This window comes from Marmota monax, unplaced genomic scaffold (assembly GCF_021218885.2).
Source record: "Marmota monax isolate L192 unplaced genomic scaffold, Marmota_monax_Labrador192_F-V1.1 WCK01_AAM20220418_F8-fsc00061, whole genome shotgun sequence".
In the NCBI taxonomy this organism is placed as follows: domain Eukaryota; kingdom Metazoa; phylum Chordata; class Mammalia; order Rodentia; family Sciuridae; genus Marmota; species Marmota monax.
The window spans coordinates 16,607,401-16,634,077 of record NW_026695230.1 but is presented as its reverse complement, the minus strand read 5'-3'; the positions used below and the strand labels follow the sequence as shown (position 1 = coordinate 16,634,077).

Genomic DNA, 26,677 nt, shown 5'->3' with positions numbered 1-26,677 from the left:
TTTGGAATACCATTTGACATTGACTTTGACAATATATTAAGATTCATTCAGTCATTTTCCTTCCCTAACCTCTCCTGTTTGAATTAATATTTTTTTCTAGAAGTATTCTCTCCTTCACTGCTGATTGATCCACCATAAAAGATTAGTCTCATATATGAAGTTTTGCATGACCACTTTATATGGATTATCTCATATAACACTATGAGTAAGTACTATTATTATGTATATTTTATGGACTACAAAACCAAGCTCAGTGAGATTCACCAATTTGCCTAAAGACATATAGCCAGTAAGAGGGAGCTGAAGGACTAGTAGCAATGGAGGAACCCACAAAGACTTGTGTTCAGAAGGCCCTAAGAGAGAAACACTGATGTAATCAGGCTGTGCCTGGGCTCCCTCACCTTCCTGGTTAGGGCTCTAACACAGAGACTGTCAGACAAGCACAAAGAGGGAAGATTTCACTTTATTGTTTCAACAGTCTCACAAATAAACCCAACACAGCCAGAAACACTGAGCAGATAAAGTGCCAATGCAGAGAGGCCTGGCATCAGGAGGGAGGAATCCAGTTCATCTCCGTGTGCCCAGCCTAGAAAGATTTCTATTATACGAGAGTGAGGGCAGCCAACATACCAGGTAATCCACTCTGAGCTAAGGAATAAAAAATCATACCAGGTGGGGTCTGTGCAGGACAAAGCAATAGAAAAGTCAGAAAATATTCATTCCTTAAAAGAGTCAGGCATAGAAATATCAAATGACAAAAATATTCTTAAACATCCTATATTTGTGGTGGACATCTAATAAGGAATGAGATGGTACTTCTTGCTCCTGCCTATCAGAACTATGATGTAGGTAGACATTCCTCTCCCACTCCCTCAGAGGCACCTGAATTTTCTAAGACTCTGGGAAGAACTGACCTCACCTTCTTATCTTGATAGCCCCCTCCAAAGTAGACAGTGCTCCCTTATGAACCTCAGGGGGATAAAAGCTATCAGAGTAATCCACTTGGAGCATTTAAAGAAAGTTAATGAATTTTAAGACTTACCCTAATTGCCTTTAGGCATTTTTAGGTGTCTCCATCAAGAAAATTGCTTACTGATTTTCAGAGACCAGAGGATCATTAAACCCATGTAATTATCCCCCTAATGCTATATGGTCCTAAACTAAGAACCAGAATCACTTGCATCTTTGCAGAATCTGAGAATTCCTGGCTTACTTGGTCTAAAGGGAATTCAATAATGATAAACCAGAAAGAGCCTGAAATATGCCTCACATGTGGCCACAAGTCAAGGCTTGGAGTTAAACTTTAATGTAGGAAAACAAGGAATTAAATATTTCAGCTCTATCCTAGGATAAGACACAGGACAAAGCATCACATGATAGGTAGGAGAGGAGTGTGGGAAGGAGCAAATATCTCCTAGGTAAGGGAATGGGTGTAGCTGAAGGACAGACTGAAGTTGGCAATCCTTGGTTCAAATACTGAACTTCAGATGTAGCCTAGTCTGCTCCACTATGGCTATGCAGAGATGTCCATCCAGCTTCCTTTGTAGAGGCTGATAGGAAAGAGGCCTAGGGAATGACCCAGTGACAATGACCAATGACTGCCTAATTGTTCAAATGGGGGTCACCAAGTTCCTAATCTTTAGGGAGCTTCTGTGAGGGCAAAAATATTCAAGTTCCAAAAAATTGTTTGATAGTGGCAGGAACTAAACACTAGACAAAATAGTTGGTGGTAGTTGGCAAGGTTCAAAGTGGGATCCATTAAACACCACGTGAACTACTGCTGTGAACCAAGGGTAGACTTGGGAATATCTTAAAGTGATACTTACAGCTGGCTATTTTTCCTACTTGTCCAAACACCACTTATATGACTGAACTGAAGGGGGGATTCCATTGTAGGTATGTTTATGCCTAAGCTGACACCCTAACAAAAAAGTTCTAACCCCTACCTTCATGATATCCCCAACTCTTTGATAGGGGTCTGGGAATACTGAGCAGTTATAAAAGGGTTGTTCTTAACACCACCCAGTGCTCTGCTTCTTTGTTTGTAAGAAGACAGAGCTGGGGACTTCCCCAAGCTTCGATTCCCTGCCTGTCAGTTTTACTCCTTACCACCATCCTAGAAAGGTTTCCCCCAGTAGGCCTCCCTACCAATTGATTCTACTTAGTCTGCTCCCTTCTATTCTGGCCCTGCTCAGAATTTTTTAAATTTCCTTTCCTTACCCCTATTTCCAACTACTTTGTCAAGCTAGGCAAAAATATTGACTGGATCTTGGGGACACTCAATGTCTTAGTGATGCCCCTATTATTCACTGAAGCCTTCAATTATATCTCAGAGAGGGATTAATATTCCTCCATCTGTGGTTTCTTCCCCTTCCTCCTGTTCAAGAAGTTTTCAGTGAAAGACTATTTCATTTTGTACCTTCAGTCTTTAGGCACTGAGATAAGGGCCTACATGTAACAATTTAGGGGAGGGAACTAAAAGTGGGCTTGGCACCTAGCAAAGAAGGTGACCCAGTTCCTCCTGGAATACATCTCCAAGCACAAATTTCCCTACCCTGCCTTTTTGGTTTTTTACACATACCTCTTTGCTTTCCGTTAAGGCTTGAAAACAAATGAGTCAGCACAGGAGCTTTAGCTTAGAAATCAGGTTTGAATTTTAGGTCCCTTCTGTCACTGACTTTAAATATAAGTTTAGATAATTCACTGGCCTCTCTGGACCTTTAAATAAAGGTTTGGACGAGATTACTTATCTGGGCTCTTTACGATCAATTCATACTTGATAAATCAATTAATTAGAAGGGATTCTAATTCCAATACATAGGTTTCCTATATCTCTGAAAGGAGATAAAAGTCAGGTTCCTGTTTGTTACACATTTAGCTATAGGAAAAGCAAGTGTATCTATGAAGAAATACAACCTGGCAGCCCCTACACTTAACTAATTAATTTCTTGGAAGAAGCAGAGAAATAGGCCACAAGGGAGACCTGGCAGTGTCAAAAAGGGTCTATAAATTAAGTGATCAAAGAAGTAGAAAACAATGGCTGTAACCAGACAAGATCTCTAAGCACAGACAGTAGTCTATAAAGGTGTGAGTGGGAAGGAGTCCCTGGAGCATCTATTGGAGGGAAGGACTTGGTCCACAGCAAGTTGCTACAGCATTTGGTTCAAACCCAGTTTTCTCAATCTGTCAACCTGGTGTGTGTGCACGCGTGCAGATATGCTATAGACTGTAGTTATGCTTCTGAAGTGCTGAAATGAGAAAGAAACATCAGAAAAATGACACCAAATTAAAAAAAGACCAAAGGCAAAACAAACTTTGGTTTAAAAGTTCCCCATTTCCCCCACTTTGTATGATTTTATCACTGCTCATTCTGAAGTATGGGCTACAGAGTTTTGTGGGATGGTGAAACTATGGGGGTGGGAAGGGGTGGGCTTGGGGTATGATTGAAAGCTAAAGGCAGGATGTAACCCACATACTGTCTGAGAATCCCCTCATCTCATGACAAACGGGTTTGACTTTTCCTGGCCAATCTGAACACTTACTTGTCTTCATTCAAAGAAACTGTCTCCACAAAAGGAATTTCTTCCCTGTCTGTCTTCCCCATGATCAGCCGGTGCTTATCCAAATTTATGATACACTGAAAACAAAGGAAAATCACTGGTCACTTTATTGTTTTGATATTGGGGATTGAACCCAGGGTTGCTTTACCACTAAGCTACATCCCCAGCCCTTTTCAATAACTCCACAATAGGGTCCCCATACAAAAGGATCCCTGCCTTAAAGAGGAAACATCAGAGGAAAAGTGAAGTCAATCCTACCTTCAGGGATCGGAGAGTTTGGAGACCAAGAGACAAGTTTTTCTCATTGTCCTCTAATGAAAAGAAAATGAAACAAAAAATAATAAGATTCAGCCATTTCCTTGATGGCTTAGAAGCCAGTTTGATCATCATTAGGTTCATTTCATCCTTCATTCCTTCTGGCCAGCCAGCTAATGAACATCTGTTAAGCACCTATTATTAAGTAATTTTCTCAGATCACTATAGTTAAAAAGCAAGGGATTTCAGGAGCTGTATATATGTGTGTCTTATGCACATGGTTGTCTGTAAGCAAGGTATATTCCCCAAAGATAATTTGTATTTTTCTGTTATTAATTGGATTATGATTTTCATTAAAAAAAAGGATGCAGTCAAGATTCAAATGCAAGTCTTTTTCACTCTAAAAGACAGAGACCCCTGTAGTCAAAAACAAGAATAGTTTAGAAGAGAATGCATGAGAGGAATATTGTAGGAGGTATATGAGAAATTATTAAGGGATTTATGGGAAAGGAGTGAGAGGATTTTGTTTTGTGCCACTAACTAATTAATGGAAAGCTCCTGGGATAGTTTCACCTGCACACAAAAATGTTTGTTTCCTTGCTCCATGATTTTTAAGTCTGAGTTCCACAATTGTTTTTCTGATTGATTTTTAGCATGTCTTAAATTAGCTTGGGTCCATCTAATACTTTAGAGGACAAAATTGGAACAAGGACTATAGCACAGAAAAATGAGAAACTGGGATTTTGAGAAAGTCGGTATTTACAGGCATGAGTTCTCATGAGGGTTTACATTAGGGCCCATAGGTTCAGTTCCCCATTTTACTCACCAACCACAGCTGCTGGGCAGTCCAGGCGCAGGGAGCCCATTGTGATCACTAGGTGCTCTATCTGGCCCACCACTTTGAGATGTCGGGGTAGAGAAAACTTTTCTCCTTCATGCTTGTGAGATCTGACATACTCCTTGAGTCTGCACCAGAAAGAAAGATATCAGAATCCTCTTGGCAGAGGTTTCTGGTAGAATCCAGCAATGCCTACCTTCTGATCCACAATTGGAATTCTCTAGGGATTTCTGGAGATTAATTTACTAAAATAAGAACTATCCAGCCTACACGTGTTTCAGCATTTTGTCCTAAACATGCGATGGGAATATTAAAAAACCCCTAAATTTTGTTTACTATTTTCAAAAAACTTATATCACTATCTGCATTGGTGAAATAGGAAAGTTGACATATTCAGAGAGTATCCTATTCTGCATCCTAACTTCCCCACCTATGTGTGAGCAGTTTAGTTAATGTGTCCTTTTACTCGTCTGTGGGTAACAAATATCAAAGAAGGTGGGTTAATCCTAATTTTAGAAGGTTTGTCTCAGGCTATAAGGTTAGTGGGGGCAAGTATGTATTTAGTAAATGCATTGAATAATGGTATCAGCAGGGAATATTATAGAGAAAATTCTCATTAATTTGACTTTTCTATTAAAAAAAAGCTATTCTCTGAATATTACCTGGCAAGAAGAAGGAAAAGAATACCACCAATGTTTCACATAGTTATATAAGCCTATTGGAATAGCTAGCACCCGAGCTATTATGGGTTGGTAGATAAATACTTAATTATGGACTTTCTGTGCCAATACTTCTGCTTTCCTCCACATCCTGTCTTTTGGTGTTACAGCCCATCCAAAAGAAAAATAACTGCAGTTTTACAGATGGTTATTAATTTCTCGAGAATCATGGCAGTCTGCTGCCTAATTATACACAGAACATTATTAGTTGTTCTGGAACCATCATGTTGCACCATATCTCATCTCTTTACCTAATAAGAGCTCAGGATTCATCCCACAAGAGCACTTGAGTCCCAGACTCCTCCATCACCAACACTACATAGCAATATACAAAATACATAGAGTCAACTTCAAAGAGTCATATTGGTGGTGAGGGATAAAAGATGGAGTAGATACAGGATGAAGCCTATATAAAGCCTACTTAAGAATATGGATGTCTTGAATGTAACTCAAACTGGACCATGATGTCTATATCAGTGACTGTATCATTGCAGAGATTTGGGCTAGGGAATAATTTATTGTACTTAGGGCTAGAGATATGGAAAGTGATTATTGGGTTGATCTTACTGATTCTGGGCTAGACTTCAAGGCCCATCTGGTACTTTGAAGGAAAGAGTAGAAAGAAGAAAAGAAAAGTAGAGCTTGAGTAAAAAGTAGGCAAGATACAGAATGGTTTTCTCTGACTAAAAGAGGGAGAGCCCAGTTCTATCTGTTAAGAGAACTGAAGACATTCGATATACTAGGTGTCCTCCTCCCACTCATTCCCCAGCAGGGGAAGCAGTAGGACCTGATTTTACATGTTCTTCGTGGGGAGGAGAGGCACTAAGAAACTCCCAGTGAAATCACTCCTATGGGGGCTGGGGATGTGGCTCAAGCGGTAGCGCGCTCGCCAGGCATGCTTGCGGCCCAGGTTCGATCCTCAGCACCACATACAAACAAAGATGTTATGTCCGCTGAAAACTAAAAGATAAATATTAAAAAATTCTCTCTCTCTCTCTCTTTCTTTTAAAAAAGAAAAAGAAATCACTCCTATGACAGCCAGGGCCCAGTAGCCTATTCTTAGTTCCGACTAATGCTTCTTCCGGCAGTGTGTTCTCCAGGTCCTGAGTAAGTTAAGACCAACAATATCCCTGCTTTTACTCACCAGGAGTAACAATAGGACAGTTACTTCTGACTTACTGTCTGGTGGACCAGAGCAGGGCATATGGTAAATCAGAAGTCTCATGTTCTCATTCCAGAGTCTATAGGTCTTTGCTCAGAACTTAATAGGTGAGAGCTAACAGAAAGCCTAAGACTTCCTGGCTCACTGACTTCTCCCAGATGCCTGAGAACCTACCCTTGTTTCCTCTGTAAGCACTCTGGTTCCAGCTGAGATCTGATTTTTGTATGTTTCTCTTTGTACTTCTGTGGATGTCTAACCTCAAAATAGATTCAAGCAAAAAGTGCATTCACATCTGATTTCCACCTAGAACAAGTGGCTACTTACCCCAATCTGTCTACACAGGCTGAGGAGATGATATTGTATTGACAGCCTGTGTCAACCAAGGCTTTCACATCCTTTCCAGCACACTGTGGGAAGGAAACATACTGTTCAATAAAAGCCAGAGAAGCAATAAGAAAAGGAGAGGCAGAGAAGCAGCAGATGTCAAATGAAAGGCAGGGTTGGATAGCATCCTCCCAATTATTGGTTGGTAGGATCCCATCTTTACCCACTGCTAAATTTGCCTTTGATTGGCTCTTTTTCCTGCTGAATCCAAGGGTGACAAAACATCTCAAAGGACTTTGGGTATTTAATTCTATATACCAAATATATATTTTTTAAAAAATCACATACCCCTTTATAAATCTGATGAAAGTTTTGGTCCTTCCCATAAAGATGAACATGCAAACAAAATATTGCATATACTTCCAGTGTTTCCCAGAATGCCCCCTTTAAAAGTCATTTATGAATTCCACGATGAGACCCACAGTCTAGAAGGTTTGGAGGAAAGCACCTTTTATTGGGATCATAAAGGGCCCCAAATCCTGCCCTCAAGCCCTAGAAAAGCTATTCTCTGAACATTACCTGACAAGAAACCAAAATCATATCATCATCCTCAGACTTCTTTAGCCCCTCAGACTTAGCTTGATTTAATTTGTTGGTCTTGGAGGCCCAAGGTACACGACTGCTTCGGAACTTAGACAGGTTGGTTTCCATGAGTCGCCTCTGCAGAATGTTATGAGGTTGCTTGAGGGATAGAAAACAGAGACTTCTTAGAGACAGGTCACTTCCCCCTTCTCCTACTACTCCCAAAGTACCACAAAAATAATTAAGGAACCTCACATGATTGAACTCTACCCTTGCAACCTTATTCTTCCTTCAAGTGAGGATTTCTCATTGTCAGCAAGTGCTATAAGCCAATTTTCAACAGGTTACCCTGAATAAATGAAAAGGCAAAGTAGGACACTGGAAAATATGGATAGGGCCAATGACTGCTCTATGGCTCAACAGAGTGGAAAAACCCTGGTGATGTGGACTCCTGCCTTTTTTTCCCTTGTAAGGGCATTTCAAGGGGAAAGTGACCTTATTCTGGAATACGTAATCTGTAAATCAGTGCCTTACAGAAAGAGGAGCTCACTCCCACAGGCTGAAGAAATGTACCTTGCTATTTACTTTTATGTCACGTTTTACTCCTTTAGTATTATATATACACCTAGTCTGCAAATGCTTTGGTGACATGGCTCTTGTGTGATTCCATGGGATGGATGGGATGGAAAAGGGATCCACATTTGCTGAGCAAGCTTTTCAACAGACATACTTTGGAGTCTCACAGAACCCATAAGAATCATCCTCACTGATAACCTCAAATCACTCGCTTTTCTTGCCTCATTTTGTTATCCAACCCCTTTCTTCAATGGGTCAAAAAGTTGGGGCATAAGAGGGGCAGACACTAACCAAGAAGCAGGAATTTATTTAGATCTTATGTGTGTGCCAGGATATCCAATATTAGAAAGCAGAATGAGGAATGTTTAAGTCTGATCTTTGATAGAGCTTGGGAGAGTTTTTCCAGAAGATGTATTCAGGCCCTTTTGTTCCTACTCCAAGTGGCCCCCTAAGAACATCTCTTGAAGTCGCTTGACCTGAGAAATTTCTATACGCAGGCATCTTATGCTCAGTTTATAATACACTTAAAAATCCCTTAAAGGGGGGCTGGGGCTGGGGCTCAGCGGTAGAGTGTTGCCCTGGCATATTCGAGGTGCTAGGTTCGACCCTCAGCACCACATAAAAATAAATAAATAAAGGTATTATGTCCAACTACAACTAAAAAAAATTTTTTTAAATCCCTCAAAGGATATCTAACATATAATACATTATTTCTTCAATTCCAGGGGGAAGTGAATAAATCACCCTTAGAAGCCCAGAGCCTAAAATATTCCTAGGGCAGGGGTAGCACTGGAGGTCTTCATTATCTTCCACCTTACAGATTTCTAAGGAAGAATGGAGTCAGATCCATGACTCACTATAACCCTGGTGAGGTGAAGAAATGAATTCCTAAAATATACCGGTTCTTGGCAAAGCAGATTCTAAATTAGTGTCCCTGGGAAAAGAGGCGGGAAAGGCACTTACAAAGAAAATGAGAGCTTCCTAGCTTCATAAGGGGCTAGAGGAAGTGCTAACTCTGTCCAATTTTGTGATGCAATATGCTTTGCTCCTCAAAAGAAAAATAAATTCTTCATCCTATTCTCTCTTACTAATAACCTGCATTCCCTGCTCAAGCCTTCTAAAGCAGGGTGTTTGTTTCTTTCAAGTTCATGCCTAGGAGGACCAATTTTGATAAAATGAATTTGGAGAATTGAAAATTGGAAGGGGTTTCACAAGCCATCTAATCAAATCCCTTTTACCTAAAGCTTGGGACTCTCCCACTTTTTTAAAATTATTTTTTATTTGTTTTAATTAGTTATACATGACAGTGGAATGCATTTGTGTACTTTGCTATATCATATATAGATGGGATATAATTTCTCATTTTTCTGAGTGTACATGTTGTGGAATCATATTGGTCATGCAGTCACGTGTATACATAAAGTAATAATGTCTGTTTCATTCTACTATCTTTCCTATCCCCACATCCCCTTCCCTGCCCTCCCTTTACTTCCCTCTACCTAATCTAAGGGAACACTATTCTTCTTTAGTGCCCACCCCCCAGCCTTATTGTGAGTTAGCATCCTCATATTAGAGAAAACATTTGGCATTTAGTTTTTTGGGATTGGCTGATTTCACTTAGCATGATATTCTCCAACTCCATCCATTTACTGGTAAATGCCATAATTTCACTCTTCTTTAAAGCTGAGTAATATTCCATTGAGTATATATACTACATTTTCTTTATCCATTCATCTATTGAAGGACACCTAGATTGGTTCCATAGTTTAGCTACTGTGAATTGAGCTCATTTTTATTATTATTTGGTGCTGAGGATTGAACCCAGTGCCTCACATGTGCTAGGCAAGCACTCTACCACCAAACTACGACCCCAGTCAATCTTACACTGGTCTTGCTGAATACTTCACTTGCTTACTGTTAATCTTGCAGTGGGGCCTAATCTAAGGACAGATGAGGCAAATAAGGCAAGTTCTGAAATTATCCTCCTTGAAGTCATTCTCTTCTGTATTGTCTTCTGTATTTTCCTTTCTTTCTCCTAGATCCTTCCTGCATAGGCTAAAGAACATCTCAAATTTTCTAGACACTAAGGAAAAAACTCACCCAAAACCCCAGATACTGCCTCTTGAACTCATCCTCATCTGTAATCACACTCTTGTCTATAATTTTTTAAGCCTAAACCATTAAGTCTATTTCGTGATATACTATATTTTCTTCACTGAGATTACTTCTGATCTCACAATACCAGTAATGATCTAGAATCCAGTAGACAATTTTCAGCCTTAATTTTACTTTACTTCTCCAGTGCATTTTGCCCCTCTATCTTTTCCTTTGTTTTTTTAGTTAGTGACCAAAAAAGTTCAAACTCCTACTCAGTGTAATATATTCATATATCTGTTGGCTGCAGTGGCACATGCCTGTAATCCCAGAGACTCAGGAGGCTGAGGCAGGAGAACTGCAAGTTCAAGGGTAGCCTTGGCAACTTAGTAAGACCCTCAGAAACTTGGTGAGAATCTGTCTCAAAGAATAGAAAGGACTGGGGATATAGTTCAGTGGCAGAGCACCCTTGAGTTCAATCCCCAGTACCTAATAATAATAATAATGATAAAATACTAAATAATAATAAAGTATTAAATATAAGAATAAAGGCGAGGCAGGCATGGTGAAACCTGCCTGTAATTCCAGTGACTCAGGAGACACTGGGCAATTTAGCAAGATCCTGTTTCAAAGATAAATAAATAAATAAATATAAGATCTGGGGATGTAGCTCAGTGGCAGTATGCCCCTGGGTTCAATCCTTAGTACCAAAACAAACCAAAAAAAAAAAAAAAGATTAAAGGTGAAAGCCTCTTTAACTTCTCAGCCCCTTCATAGTTCCACTTCCTACAAATAACGATCATTACATATAGAAGTATATACTTCTAAAAAATACCTTTGCAAACATGCATAAAATAGGATCATTACTATAACATAGATGCCAATGACTGACTGCACTGTGTACTTAAGAAAAAATAAACTATTATGTTTGAGTTATTATATTTATTGGTATCTAGTTGTGAAAATGGTTTTCTCACTCAAACTAAAACCCTGCAAAAGTTTAGAAGTTAGAGGAGTTGGAACTTCTATAGTCATAGGGTATGATTAGGGTTGGAAATAGGTTAGTTTAAAGCCTAGGTAATACTCCTATTTGATTCAGACAGCTGGGAATAATGCCAAAAGTGTACTCTTTCTGTAAATCAAAAGACTGAGACTAATTGTTTGTTTGGACAGGTTTTCAGATTTCTAGAACAGCTGAAAGTTAGTGTGGGTTCTAAGCCAGAACTGAAGAACATAAGTTTAAAGATTGAAAGGGGGAGCTGAGATTGTGGCTCAGTGGTAGCACGCTTGCCTAGCATGTGTGACACACTGGGTTCGATTCTCAGCACAATATATAAATAAATAAAATAAAGGTCCATCAAAAACTAAAAGTATTAAAAAAAGATTGAAAGGGCTCATGTGGAGCCTAGCATAATAAAGAAAAAAGATCTACATCAAGATTTCACATCACTGTGGAATATCATAGGTGACAAAGATTCCAAAAGCTTCCAAAGAGAAAAAGATGAGCCACATCCAAAGGATTAGGAACCAGAATGGTACAGGACTACTCAGCAGTAACAATGGATGCTAAAGGACAATGGAATAATGCCTTCAAGAATCTGAGAGTACATAATTTCTACAACTAGCCAAACAATCAAGACTTAGAGAACTATTTCCCCTACATCCTAAAGAAGCTACTGAAAGATATCTTCCACTAAAGTGAGGGAAACAAAGAGAAACAAATGGAACATATCTCCCCCCCGCCCCCCCCAAAAAAAGGATCCAATAGAGAAAAAAATGACAAAGGAAAATCTGAGAATTATATTGCAGGAAAAGTTTAAGGAATAGGTTTTCTATCAGGCTTTAAGAACAGTGAGTCTGGAAAAAGTAGGCCCAAATCTTCATCATGTCAGCTTAGGTCCTGACTTTCTAAATAAGACTCCTAAAGCACAAGAAGTAAAATTAAGAATCAATAAATGGAATGGATTCAAACTAAAAAGCTTCTTCTCAGCAAAGGAAACAATAACACAAAGAGAAAGCCTACAGAATGGGAAAAAAATCTTTACCACCAGAACCTCAGATACAGCATTAATCTCCAGAATACATAAAGAACTCAAAAAAACCTACCATTAAAAAAAACAAATAACCCAATCAATAATTGAGCTAAGGAAATGAACAGACACTTCATCATCTCTAGCAATTAGAGAAATGCAAATCAAAACTAAGATTTCATCTTACTCCAGTCAGAATGGCATTTATCAAGAATACAAGCAATAAGTGTTGGCAAGAATGTGGGGGGAAAAGGTACACTCATACATTGCTGGTGGGATTGCAACCATTGTGGAAAGCAGTATGGAGATTCCTCAGAAAACTTGGAATGGAACCACCATTTGATCCAATTATCCCACTTCTCAGTTTATACCCAAAGGACTTAAAATCAGTATACTACAGTGACACAGCCACATCAATGTTTATAGCAGCTCAATTCACAATAGCTAAGCTATGGAACCAACCTATATGCCCTTCAACAGATGAATGGATAAAGAAAATGTGGTACATATATACAATAGCATATTATTCAGTCTTAAAGAATAATGAAATTATGGCATTTGCAGGTAAATGGATGGAACTAGAGAATATCATGCTAAATGAAATAAGCCAATCCCAATAAACCAAAGGTTGAATGTTTTCTCTGATAAGCAAATGCTGGTCCATAGTGGGGGAGCATGTAGGGAAAAATGAAGGAACTTTGCATTGTGCAGAGGGGAGTGAGGAAAGGGGTAGGGCTGTGGAGATGGGAAGGAGGGTAGAATGAGACAGACATCACCCTATATACATGTATGATTACTGGTGTGACTCAGCACTATGTACAGCCAGAGGAATGAGAAGTTGTGCTCCATTTGTATACAATGTGTCAAAATATATTCTACTGTCATGTGTAACTAATTACAATAAATTTAAAAAAATTTTAAAATAGGGGGGAAAAAAAAGAACAACTAGCCCAAAATGAAATGGGAAAATTGCAGCTTCAGGAAGGATGTCTCCAAAAAAAAAAAAAAATTGGACTTGCTAGATCATCTATAGTTTTAAGGTTCTTGGAAAGATTTTAATTTACATTGAAAATTAAGTAAAGAAAAACACAAAGAAAGTAATTTTTAGAAAAACAAATTTTTATGTAAGAAAAAATCATGGTATATTTGACTCAGCTGTGAATGTGAATATAGTTATAATAATGTAAGCAGTAAATGCTGATTTGATCCAAAAAAATTTTTTATCAGAAGATTAGTATAATAGGAGAGAGAGGATATGATGGGAAAATATAAGAAAATAAAATCTTTATCTATTTTAATGCAATTAGTAGATAACAGTGAAAGCAATAAATCAAAAAGTAACAGTATCACCATTTAGAAATATGGTGATCCTTTACACAAGCAGCAGTTCTAAATTTTGAAGATTTAATTTGCATACACATATTTTATAAATAATAAAATATAAAAATATCCCATATAATAGGAAATAATTCAGTCACAAGAAAAGCCAGTTTACAGTGGCTTAAATACAGGTCTATTTTTCTCACAAAACAAGAAATTTGAAGGTTAACTCATTAACTCTTCAGATTAACAGATTTTGAGCTGTTAACCAGATGTTTTACCATCTTTGGCATTCTCTTGAACATTCCCCATGGTCGTAATATAGGGACTTCAGGTTTATATCCATATTTAAGAAATGAGGAAGGAGAAAGGGACCGTGCTAATGCCATCCATTCCTTTTACCAGAATAAAAGCTCTCCCAGAAGTTCCCTCAGTAGTTCTTTGCCTATATCTTCTTGGTCAGAACTCACATGGCCACTCCTAGCTGCAAGAGACCTTGGGAGAGAATTTAGTTTTTCTATTCTCTATAAAGGAGTCAGGCAGATAGAAAGAGGCCAAGAATTGGTGATAATCTAGATAAGTAACAGTGTCTGACAGTCATGAAAAAACAGGTGTGTGTGCATGCATGTGCTCCCCCCACCCACTACTGTAATTTAGACAGGTAAAATACCAAATTATCCTATAGCCAGCTTAGCAACTATTTTCCACATCTGTCCTACTTTCTCATTCTAAAACACACCCCCTATAGATATTTGGGTGTGTTTTAGAATAAACAATATATAAACAAATCTTGAGTTAACTATTTAACTACTATGAACCTTAAGCTTTCTTTCACATTCTGTCATCAGGTAAATGCTGTAATAAACTCAACATGCCATTTTTCTTGAAACTCTCTTCCACTGGCTTCTAAAACCACATGTCTGTTTATTCTGTATCTGTCTTTTTCACTGATTCCTTCACTTCTGCTCATTATTTATTTATTTATTTTGGCAGCAGGGTGGTGGGACTAGGGATTGAACTCAGGGGCACTTGGCCATTGAGCCACATCCCCAGCCCTATTTTGTATTTTGTTCAGAGACAAGGTCTCACTGAGTTGCTTAGCACCTCATTTTTTTGTTGAGACTGGCTTTGAACTTGCAATCGTCCTGCTTTGGCCTCCTGAGCCACTGGGATTACAGGCCTGTGCCCGCTGTGCCCAGCTCTGCTCATTTTTAAAATGTCAGTGTTCCACATTGCCCATTGGTCCTTTTCTCTCTCAGTCTGTATATACTCTCAGGGCAATTTTATCTGCTTTCATTGCATAAATTACTGGCTTTACAATGATGACTCTAACTTACATCCAGCTCTCCTTTCTGAGTTTAGATCCATAGATCCAACTGTCTTTTATTAACTCCTCTACTATATACACTCCATAGGCACTTCAAACTTAACTTTTCTCACCGATCTTTCCCATAATACTTGCACTTCCTGTATTATCCCCTACCTCAGAGAGTGAAATTCTGCCTCCTTAACATCTCACATATTCCTCTTCATTTCCACTTAGTAAAATCTAAGTATCTATAATCCTAAAACATTACTTTCCTGATCCCTCTCCTCCACAATGGTTCTCTTGCCAGTTGTAGTGAACAAAGATCTTCAACTTAGCATTCAAAATCTTTTACTATCTACCATTCATCCTCCTTCCCAGTCTCATTTGCTAAATTATTCCTCCACAAAGACTTTCTACTTTTAGCAAATTACATTACCACTTATCCCATATTACCTTAAGTAAATAACTAAGCTACCTGAGCACTACTTTTTTCTATGCCTTGCTTTCTTCAGCAGTAATAAAAGAGGTTTGAGATTCAAGTCTTGATCAGTTTCAAAACTCTGGATTACTTCCTTTCTGCCAACCTTAGTAAATGGCATCAATGTCCATTGATTTTATTTTTGAACCAGGATTCTCACTGTATTTAGGTGGGGGGAGGGGCGTTGTACCAGGGATTGAACTCAGGAGCACTCAACAACTGAGTCACATCCCCAGCCCTATTTTGTATTTTATTTAGAGACAGGGTCTCACTGAGTTGCTTAGGCATCACTGTATTGCCAAGGCTGGTCATGAACTTATGTACTCAAGTGATCCTCCCACCTCAGTGCCTCACAAGTAGATGGGACTACAGGTATTGACTACTGGTCCCAGATCACTCATCCTTTGTTGTTGCTGTTGTTCTTTTTATTTATACATGATAGTAGAGTCTATTTTGACCTTTTTATACAAACATGGGGTACATTTTATTCTAATTAAGATCCCAGTCTTGAGGATGTACATGATATTGCAATTCACTGTGGTGTATTCATATATGTACATGGGAAAGTTATATCAGATTCATTCCACTGTCTTTCCTATTCCTATCCCTCCATCCCTTCCCTTCATTCCCATTTGTTAATCCACTGAACTTCTATTCTTCCCCTCCCCACACCTTGTTGTGGGTTAGCATCCACATACCAGAGAGAACATTTGACCTATGCTTTTTTAGGATTGGCTTATTTCACTTAGCATGTTAGTCTCCAGACCCATTCATTTACCGGCAAATGTCAGAAAGTCATTCTCCTTTTTGGCTGAGTAATATTCCATTGTGCATATAAACCACATATTCTTTATCTATTCATCTGTTGACTATTTTCTTTTCCTAACCTCCCTTCCAAGTACTGTTGCTTCTTCCTTCGAAACATGTCTGAAATAAATCTACTTCTCCCCATTTTCACTATCTCCGATCTAACCAAGACATAATCAATTTTTATCCATACTGCAACAGCCTCCTAATTTGTCTTCTACCTATTCTTTTATCCAATCCAGTCTCTGCATAGTAGTGAGAGTAAGTTTTTAAAAATATACTCTCTTACTCAAAACTCAATAGCTTCCAACGTTCTTCAAACAAAATTCAAACTTTTCATTATGGACTATAGGGCTGGCTCCTGCTCTTCTCTCCAACTTCCATGTACCTGTCACTCATCCCTTTATGTATTTGACGCAATACATGCTCACTTTTTTGTTCAAAACCCTTTCCCATTCCAAAACCTTTATATCTGCTAGCCCCTCTTTTTGGAATATTCTTCCCCAACTCTTTAAATAATTAGCTTGCTCTTAATTTTCAGATCTCAGCTTAAATGTCACTTCCTGAGACATAACTTCCTTGACCATTCTATTTAAAGTAGGCAACCCACTTCTTTAATAACTAACATATTTCAGTTTTTCTTTCATAGCAATTAGAAACTCAGAATTATTTTGTTTATTTGTTTACTATTTCATTCCCCTCACTAGAGTCTCTTTTTAAATATTCTTAGTTGCAGATGGACACAATATCTTTATGTTATTTTTTTATATGGTGCTGAGAATCAAACCTAGTGCCTCACACATGCTAAGCAAGCACTCTACCACTGAACCACAACACCTACCCACTCACTAGAATCTTAATTACACAAGGGTAGAGACTCGATCATAGATATATCCCCTGCTCTTGACACAATATTGCATGAACAGACCTCTACCCATTATTTATTCAAAAAACCTTTTCTTGATTAATACTATCTAGTTCTTTCTTTCAGAATCCCTTCAATAGTTATATAATAGTTTGTATTGCTTGTATTCCCACTCTTTGACTATTGCTTTATAAATGTGCTTAAGTGTTTTCATCTATGAAATATTGTCTTTCCAAATGCTATCTTGATGCCCTTCAAGATACACAGTACTAATTAGCTAGATAGGTGCTACAGGTACCTTGGTGGACTTTTGGAGATAATTCTCAAGTCTCCAACCTGATTTGGATCCTACTATACGCTAAACCACAACAAGACAGCTACTAACTCTAAGCAGTCCCTGGTTCTATATATTTTGAAATGTGACTATTATAGGCATCTAAACTTTAACCATGCAAGTTCTAATGTGATGTCTCCATCACCATCCAGAGTGTCTGAAGGAAACTGGCACTGTGGGCAGAACTCTATTCTGGGTGAAATGGCTGAAGTTCCTCAACCTAATGCAGCACTGCTTAAACATCTCTTCCAACCAGGCAGTAGAGTAGAAAGAAAAGTGAGGTGAGAGGAAAAAGACTTGTAATGTGGGGTGCCATAGAATTATGATTTGAATAAAACTTCTAAAGCCATTTTCTCAACCCCTTTACCCATGCCATACTAAACCTAGACAAAAAGAAATTAATGCATTTCTGTAGTGCTCAGAACAGAACAGACTGGAAAATAGAATAAATGACAGAAGTCTGCTTTCTTTGTAGCATTTATTCCCAGAGGAGAAACCCAAGGTCTCTAGATAGCATTAAAACCACAACTAGAGCCAGGTGTGGTCGTGCATGCCTATAATTTCAGCTACTCAGGACACTGAGGCAGGAGGATTGCAAGTTCTAGGCCAGCCTTGGCAATTTAGTGAGACCCTGTCTCAAAATAAAAAAACAAAAGGGCTGGAGATGTAGCTCAGAGGTAGAGTGTCCTTGGGTTCAATCCCAAGTACCACAAAAACAAAAAACAAGTCCTACAACTAGAGTCAGCAAATATGTTCCACAGGCCAAATCTGGCCTGCTGCCTGTTTTTATAAATAAAGTTTTATTGGTATACTCATTTACTGTCCATGTCTCCTTTTGCAAACAAGAACAGAGTTAAACAGTTGAGACAGAGTTTGGCCTGTATAGTTGAGAATGTCTGTTATTTGGTCCTTAACAGAAAAAATTTTTCCAACCTCTGATTTTGAGTAGTGTCTAAAAGTATATGATTTAAAGTTCAAGTTACTGTGTACCTCATAATACTTTTGTGAGGATTAAGAGAAATTATCCATATAAAGCATTTAATACCATGTCAGATATAAACATTCAAATGTTACTTGTGTGCATATATGTGTATTTTAAATTCTCATGCATAGCCTAAAGTTGAAGCTGGATATCACTTTTTTCTACCCTAAAAGGGCCTGAAAATCCTATGCTATTTTAGTCCTCATACGTATTCTATAGACAACATAGACTCTGATTCAAACCCAATACACATATATCTATCTGAAAAGGGAACTAATATCTCTGACTTCTTTTTTTTGCTTACTAGCTGAATATATAATACGTGATCTATCCTGTCCCATGTGAACACAGACAGATTATTCTTGTATTTACAGTTCCTAAAGACATATGGGAGGGGTTAGAGCCCAGTAGTAGAGCACTTGCCTTGTACATGTGAGGCACTGGGTTTGATCCTCAGCATCACATAAAAACAAATAAAATAAAAGTATTGTGTCCATGTACAACTAAAAAAATTTTTAAAAGAATCCTTGGGCTGGGGATGTGGCTCAGTAGTAGAGTGTCTGCCTGGCATGCACAAGGCCTTGGGTTTGATCCCCAGCATCACACACACACACATACACACACAAAAAAAAAAAATCCTCAAAAATAAATAAGTAAATGTGTGTGCGCGCGTGTGCGTGTGTGTAGATATAAATATGAATCTGCCTAATGCAGGTTGTCACATTGCCCCGGGGCCTTCTGTGTTCTGTTTTCTCTGCCATTGCCTCATGACCCAACAGACACGTTATTTCTTTTCTTTTCTTTTTTTTTTTTTTTTGCATTACAATTCTTATTACACATATACAGCACAACTTTTCATATCTCTGGTTGTATATAAAGTATGTGGACACCAATTCGTGTCTTCATACGTGTACTTTGGATAATGATGTCCATTACATTCCACTATCCTTGCTAATCCCTTGCCCCCTCCCTTTCCCTCCCACCCCTCCGCCCCATCTAGAATTCATCTATTCCTCCCATGCTCCCCCTCCCTACCCCACTATGAGTCAGCCTCCTTATATCAGAGAAAACATTTGGCATTTGGTTTTGGGGGATTGGCTAACTTCACTTAGCATTATCTTCTCCAACGCCATCTAGTTACCTACAAATACCATGATTTTATTCTCTTTTATTGCTGAGTAAAATTCCATTGTGTATATATGCCACATTTTTTATCCATTCATCTACTGGAGGACATCTATGTTGGCTCCACAGTTTAGCTATTGTGAATTGTGCTGCTATAAACATTGATGTGGCTGCAGACATGTTATTTCAAAGAAAACAGCATTTTCCAGATTTTTTTTATCTGCTTGTGGACTGGTCTGAGATGGAGGTTTCTCAGCTATACATACAGACTATATTTTTCCAGAAAGGATTCACAAATGGGTGAGAAACTGAAGCAGATAACCTATAAAATTCCTCTTACTCTGAGGTTCTACAGAGCATGCTCTGGAGGCAGCCTTCTCTCAGCTGCTCAGGGAATGGTGAAGCTGTAATTAGATGTTGGTCTCTGTTCCTGTCCTCACACAGGCCAGAGTGATGACTTTTTCCCCTACTTCTCTTGCATTTATTGACTGTAACATCATGACAACTAGCAAAGTCTGCCTGGTTGTGCTATTTACCTTTTTGCATGATGTCTATTCAAAATCTACATTTGAATAACTATTAAAGAGCCCAAACTTATTCAAAAATCAAAACCCTGGTTTTTATTCATTATCTCACACCTGCTCCCGCTGTTTTCATACCCGTTTCAGTAAATGATAACTCTGTTATTCCAAATGTTAAGTCAAAAACTTTGAGTTCATCCTTGACTACTCTTTCTTTCAGACTTTTCATTCAATCCATTAATCTGCCTTCAAAATATATTCAGAATATGACTTTGTCCCCTTCACAGCTACCACATGCTCTGAGGCACCACCATCTCTCACCTGAATTACTATATAATAGCCTCCTGATCATTCACCCTGCTTCTATACCTTCTGTAGTCTAATCCACATATAGCTTTAGTAATCTTTTTATAAAATAAATCATGTCATGTCAGCCCTCTGCTCAAAATCTTCCACTGGTCTCCCATCTCAGATAAAAGCCCCCAAAGCCTCCATACTAGCTGACAAGGTCATTGGTAATCTCGCCTCCTACTGCATGTCTGATTTTATCTCCTATAGCCCTCCCCTTTGCTCATTTTGTTCTAGCCATACTGGCCATCTTACAATTCTTCAATCATATCAAGTACCCTGGTGCCCAGGCCTTTGCACTTGCTATTCCTTCTCCCTATATCACTCTTTCCAAAGATACTTTGATCTTTCATTTCCTTCTGCATATCTTCAAATGTAATCTTATCAGAGAGGCCTTTCCAGACTGTCCTGTAAGAAATAGCAAGGTTTTAAATCCACGCTGGCCATTACCTTCTCTATTCCCCTAATCTAGGTTTATTTTCTCCACAATACAGATTATTACCTGATATGTTAAATATTTACTTGGTTTTATTTTCCATCTCCTCTCCCCAGAAGAATACAAGTTCCATAATGTCAGGAACTCTGTTTTGGTTTACCATCATATCTCCAATGCCTAGATTACCACCTAACATGCAGTAGGTACTCAATAAATATCTTTGTGATAAATGAACCATGTGTCGTATCCTAACTTACAAACTTCTTATAGATAGAAACCTTTCTATTTTCATCTTTGTGGTCCTATCACCTAGACTATGCTGAACACAGTCCAAATTTTTGTTATGACCAGGATTTGATGACAGTTCTGGAAATCATCAGTTTGAAACATCCTGGTATTATACTGGTATTTCATGCTTCTCTCCTAAGGTTCCAAAGTTCTCTAGCTCTAGACTTATGGCATTATGGATGGCTAAACTATAGGGCATTACCCTAGTCTACTCTGATTGAGAGATTCTAATCAGGTATTTCATGGTCAGTTTGTCTCAATGTTTGCCCTGGCCTTCATTCATCTTTGCCCTGGCCTTCATTCCTAACTGTAATGAATATAACTATAACATTTGGTTATTTTCAGAATAGGTAGGAAATAATAGGTAGGAAAGAAAAACTCTCTACTACCAGACAAGGATATGGCTTAAAGCATATAGATCAATAATAATATATTGGAAAAGGAGCATATTATCCATGACATGACTTTTTAAAAATATATTTTTTAGCTGTAGATGAACACAATATCTTTATTTATTTATTTTTATGTGGTGCTGAGGATCGAACCCAGTACCTCACATGTGCAAGGCAAGCACTCTACCACTGGGTTACAGCCCCAGCCCCCATTAAGTGACATTTTTAAAAACTAAAAAGCCTTTGGCACAATGAGAAGAACTTTTATAAACCTGGTACCTAAAACAAGAGAAATTAAAATAGGCAAGACTGCAAGAATGGAAACATTCTTTTTTCCAGCTTCATCAAGGTTAAAAAAATCAAATATAATATTACTTATATCTCTGGTTTTAGTTCTTAATCTAATACAAAATACACAACAGAATGAAAGGATAAACAAAACAAGAGAGCCAGACATATGAAATAAAATTAATTTCCATAGCAGAATTTGTAGCAGCCATTTCCAAACACAAAATAATAAGACAAAGGCACTTTCCTGGGCCTTAAAGAACATGACCACTTTGTTTGCCTATAGGTCATTTCTGCCAAAGAGGGCTGACATATCACTGAATATTGTAGAAATTACATGGTATGAGGTAGATAATTCAAAAAAGTCAATAGCATAATTCAAAGACAGGTTACTAATATGGGGAAAAACAAAAACCACAATCTTCACATTGCATAAACCCCAAGTTGGTGAAAGCTAATTTTTCTTCTTCCTCTTCACCCTCCCTTTTTATCCCCTTTTTATTGAGATTTTTTTTAAGAATTATCAACTAATTTTAACACTTTCCAAATTTTACTTCTACTAAGAGAATATAGAGTCTGCACTGGTCTATCCTGCCAGATTTATTTATAAAGTAAAATGATAAGACATGTTTCTAAGATTGTACCGAGACTGCAACATCAGTCCCAAAAGAGCTTAAAACATGCTGTCTCACCCTAGTCTTACAGCTGTCTAAATCTTAACTCAGTTTGCTTTGGTTTCTGTGACCTGTTCTCACTCTTCTGTGCAATAACTTGCACATTAAAGGTGAGAGAACAGTGAGAGAAGGAAAATAACTCCATGATAATGGGTACATAAAGTGTGAACCATGGCTCAGAGCTTCACAGGCAACTGCTGTGTGTCACACCTATGGCAATATCCTGCTTCTTGAGGATGCTTCCTCTTGCATCTACTGCAATGTTCTATGCCATCAGCTCCTGGTGGCTCGATGTGACAGATTGGAGTCAGAAAAGCAGATGGAATTCTTCTAACATAGCATGAAGTAGTATAACAAATCTTAGGAAGAAGGAGACTGTGGTAGTTCTTGGGGAGGGGGGAGTCCTTGACAATCCAAGACAATCAAATGTTAAAATCTAAAATCCAATATGAAAAAGTCCACATTTTAATTCCCCTCCTAATATTTCCCTCTTTACTGATTTCTGAAGCTTCCAGGACCTAGGACTGTTTTGGTCTGAAGAAGTGAAGACATGAGTATGGGCTGCTAAATGAATCTAGACTGCTTTAAAGAGAGAGAAGGGAAAAGGGAGTCATGTCTTTTGCAGGAATACATGTCACTCTTCACTCTGCATTAGCATGATCAGATCAACTATTTTGTGGCTTAGGCAGAAAAAAAATGTTTTAAAAAAGGATGACTGGAGTAGGTATCCTTAGCACATAAGTCACTAATGGCAGGGAGGGAAAATTGGTTGGCATGGGTGTGTCATTGGAACTGTTTAAAAAGAAAATGTAGATGCAGAATCTCTGCCTTCTGTTACCATCCTGGAGCCAGAAATGGCAATTTCAGTGAACCATGTAGCCAACAACCACATCAAAATTAAATAGTTCAAAAATTCAAAATATAAAAATACTAGAAAGATTATGTAGAACACTTATTTCAGTTATAAAAGTGACATAATTAATGTTTCATAAATTACTCCCAGATTAATAAAGTTATTGTGAATTTAGTACAAGTCCAGATAAAACTACAAAGTTAAACATAAATTTGGCCCCTCATTACTACAGTGACTGAGGGAGGAGAATCAGAATCAGATACAGTCCTTTTTTTTGGTAACCTTTAGTCGTCCATCCCCATTCTATAGATAAAGGACAGCATGGTTTTTAACCCAGGTTCCAGGCCTGCACTCACTTTTACTTAATGTCAAGTCTTCCAGAAACGAACGACTGCACCAGCCCCAGCTCCAGCTATTACACACAATAGCTGGACAGTGAGTTGGAGCAACCTGGCTTCCTCCTTCCACCTACACCTTGAGGGGGTGGGGTGGAGGAGAGGTGCGAATGGTCAAGAGATGTCTGGGGTTCAGGGAACCTTCCCCTTTTCTTTCTCCCCAGTCAGGATGGAAAGTCAGAGGTAGATAAGACCAAAACCAAACGAAGAAGTAGATTCTGCATAGGGAGGCATGGAGTGAACCAAAAGTCATCTGGATATGGTGACTGTCAAGAAACCTCTCTTTCCACTCTTCCTTCACTCATCCATTAGGAGTCACCTCTGTCTGGGTCATAGGACCTGACACACAGCCTCTGAGGTAGCGGAAGCCCACGCTTCGAGAGGCTGGAATCCTAAGAACCAAATTCAGTATTAAATATGCGAGAGGAAAGGAGACCTGAAGGCAAAAGTGTAGGTCGGCAGGGTCTCTTCCTTCTAACCGAAAGGAGAGCGCCGAGAGAGAGAGGAGGCAACCCCAGAGCGAGCGCAGGTTAGGAAAGGAACTACGGAATCCCGAGAGAAACCCAAGTCTCAAGGGAATGCTGGAATCCCCCTCACGAGCATCGGCCTAGCACCTAACAGCTGCGGGGGCCCTGCGGGTGACTCAGTGAAAGCAGCAGCGGTCATGCCCCCAGCCGCGCGGAGGTGACCTGGCTGCAAGGGCCGGGACGTGAGCGGCGGCGGGGATCCCAAGGCGGGCGCGGCAGTAGGGACTCACCGTGTCCTTGGACGAGCCCAGCTTCTTGAGGCCATCCAGGGGCAGTAGGTCAGCGGAGTCCTTGTGGATGAACTGCACGGCCTGTTTCATCCGGCGCTGCTGCCGAAGCGACGCCGCCTCCCGCATTTCGGTTTCCTTGCGGCCGCCCTCCGTGAGGAGCCCTGAGTAAAACATTGCTGAGGCGCCCGCGGCCGTGGGGCCCCGCGGCTCGCGGCTCCCGGAACCCAGCGCCCTCAGCCTCGAGCTGCTCCAGCACTGCAAGTACAGCGCGCCGCCTTTTATAGCCGAGCATGACGTCATGGGAAGCAGCCAATGCGCGGGGGGCGGGCGGGGCTGGCACATCACCCCGCCCGGAGCTCGGCTCCTTGAGGTCCTGGGTTCTCCGCCCACCTCGGTTCTACCAGTCACCCGGAATACTAAGCAAGGAGCGAACGGGCCGGCTGGCCAAGGTTCCACTGCAGCCGCTAACCCCGAGCGCCCCCCTTCCCATGTGGGTGCCTTGCATCCCCTGGAGTGTAATGGGCTGTGGGGCCCAATGCTCCAGCAGCCCCTTTCACCCAGCCGCCGCCCTGGTGCTAGCTTACCTGTCCACGCTGTGGCCGTCCCGGGGATCACCGACAGTTGGGCCATGTCCCAGGTCCTGGCGCCCGCGCCGCAGCTCGGCTTTTCAGATTCGCACCTCTGTGCCTTGCCCTGAGCCCGCACCCACTGCAAGGAAGAGGGGTGGCTCACTCTGAAGTTGAGAGAGCTCAGAATTTCTCCAACTACTAGTCGATCTCCACCTCCGGGGACACGTGACCAGAGAAGGGGCAGCCTGTGCGGGAGGGCTGGAGTCGGCCTTTCCAGGACCCTCCTCCTCCTGGCACCTTCTACCTGGATCCAGGCATCCACGGGCGCGAGTCAGGGAAGCTGGTCCTGTTGCAAGCCTTAAGATTTGCTGAGGTTTTGGGAGTGGACAAGGTCCCGCCTCCGGGCATAACGTATTGGAACGCCACACCTGCTCTTGACACCGACAGAAAGCACCTGTTTTTCTCAGCAAACTCTAGGGCTTACAGTCGAAGCGGGGATGTCTTCCACCCATCTCTCCTGCATGGTTGTGGAAATGGGTTGTACAAACCCCTCTTTCTTCTGAATCATTCATACTTTCAAGGTATTCTGTGGGGACCTTCAGGCATTCAGGGTTCTGGACTTGATGTTGTAACTTGGTACAAACCATGTTTCCATCCTGCACGACACAACTACTCTCTCCACCCCATCTCACAAGAGCAGGCTGAATCAGAAAGATCTGCACTTTAAAGAGAAACAACAATTCAAGTAACAATAACGACACTTATTGAGCCAGGTACACAAATAAGCAAAATGCAGCATTTCATTGAGTCCTGGTAACATCTTATAAAATAGTATAGTATTTCCCTTTATGGAGAAACATCTGAGAGCTCCTATCTGGCCTGTGAATATTTCCTAGTTCCTTTCTTAAAAATTGTTCACTATGCTCCCAGAGTGATGTCTCAAATTTTAGGTGCCATCATTTCACCTCCCTGCGAAAAGCACCTCAAAATACATTCTACTGCTCAGGAGATAAAGACCCATATTCTTGTGTGGTCTGCCCACTTGTCCTTGGACTTTTCACTTCTACTTGATGAATTTATTCCAATTTTTAGAGGAGTCATTTCCTCTCTTGCCAAACTGCCTGCCTTTGAATTTCCCTCTGCTTGGAATACCTCTTCCTACCTCCTTTAGTAAATAAATGCCTGTACTTCCAGACTTCAGCTTTTTTATCATTTCTTTAAGAGAGCTGACTCTGACCTTCAAGAGGGTAAATTCTCCTTATTATGAGGTATGTATTTCTACTGGATATTTCATTCTGTGTGATTAGGAGAACTCATTTTAATTAATATTTGTCTCCTCCATTGATTAGAAACCCCATGAAGGTGGCTGAGTCTGTATTTTGCTTAACATTGAATCCCTAATTCATAAAAGCCTCTCAATAAATATGAGAATAAGTATGGCAAAAAGTTAAGGTTGTGCCCAAGGAAAGCAAGTGTCAGAGCTGCCCTTAGAACTGCCCTTAGAACCCGTGCCAGGCTTCCCAGACCTGGAAGGACTGGGTTTGACATAATGAACTTCTTCTTTCCTTCTGATCTACCTTCAACACTTGCCTTAGTTTCTGAAAACACAAATTGCTTGTGGGGAAACAAATCCAGAAGGCCACTCACCTGCCTTCAGAGAAGTCCCAGAGGTAGATTCCTCCTCTATTCTTCCCCACAAGCAAAGGGCAGGATCTTGAGAAGCTGGGTGGGATTCCTGCTCACCTTCCAGTCCCCTGGTACATATCCAATGATGAACAGTGGCTGCCCTGGCTTCT

The 26,677-nt window shown here is 39.9% G+C and overlaps 1 protein-coding gene across 1 annotated transcript; it reads right to left on the bottom strand.

Annotated features, from left to right (window-relative positions):
- Positions 1–445: 445 nt before the first annotated feature.
- Nrip3 (nuclear receptor interacting protein 3) lies at positions 446–24,553 on the bottom strand. Its single transcript, XM_046438360.2, has 7 exons — positions 24,313–24,553; positions 7,438–7,599; positions 6,859–6,941; positions 4,642–4,781; positions 3,819–3,871; positions 3,543–3,637; positions 446–3,248 (listed from the first exon to the last, which is right to left on the bottom strand). The coding sequence occupies exons 1-7, from the start codon at positions 24,484–24,486 to the stop codon at positions 3,233–3,235; spliced, it is 723 nt and encodes a 240-aa protein (XP_046294316.1). The 5' UTR covers positions 24,487–24,553; the 3' UTR covers positions 446–3,232.
- Between the last annotated feature and the right edge of the window lie 2,124 nt (positions 24,554–26,677).

Excerpts from the sequence above, each read along its gene's own strand:
- Nrip3 (XM_046438360.2), bottom strand. The coding sequence starts at position 24,486 with ATGTTTTACTCAGGGCTCCTCACGGAGGGCGGCCGCAAGGAAACCGAA. Across the intron at positions 7,600-24,312 it reads TGGGCTCGTCCAAGGACACG|CAACCTCATAACATTCTGCA; the intron begins GTGAGTCCCTAC and ends CTATCCCTCAAG. Across the intron at positions 4,782-6,858 it reads GCCTGTGTAGACAGATTGGG|ACTCAAGGAGTATGTCAGAT; the intron begins GTAAGTAGCCAC and ends TTTCTGGTGCAG.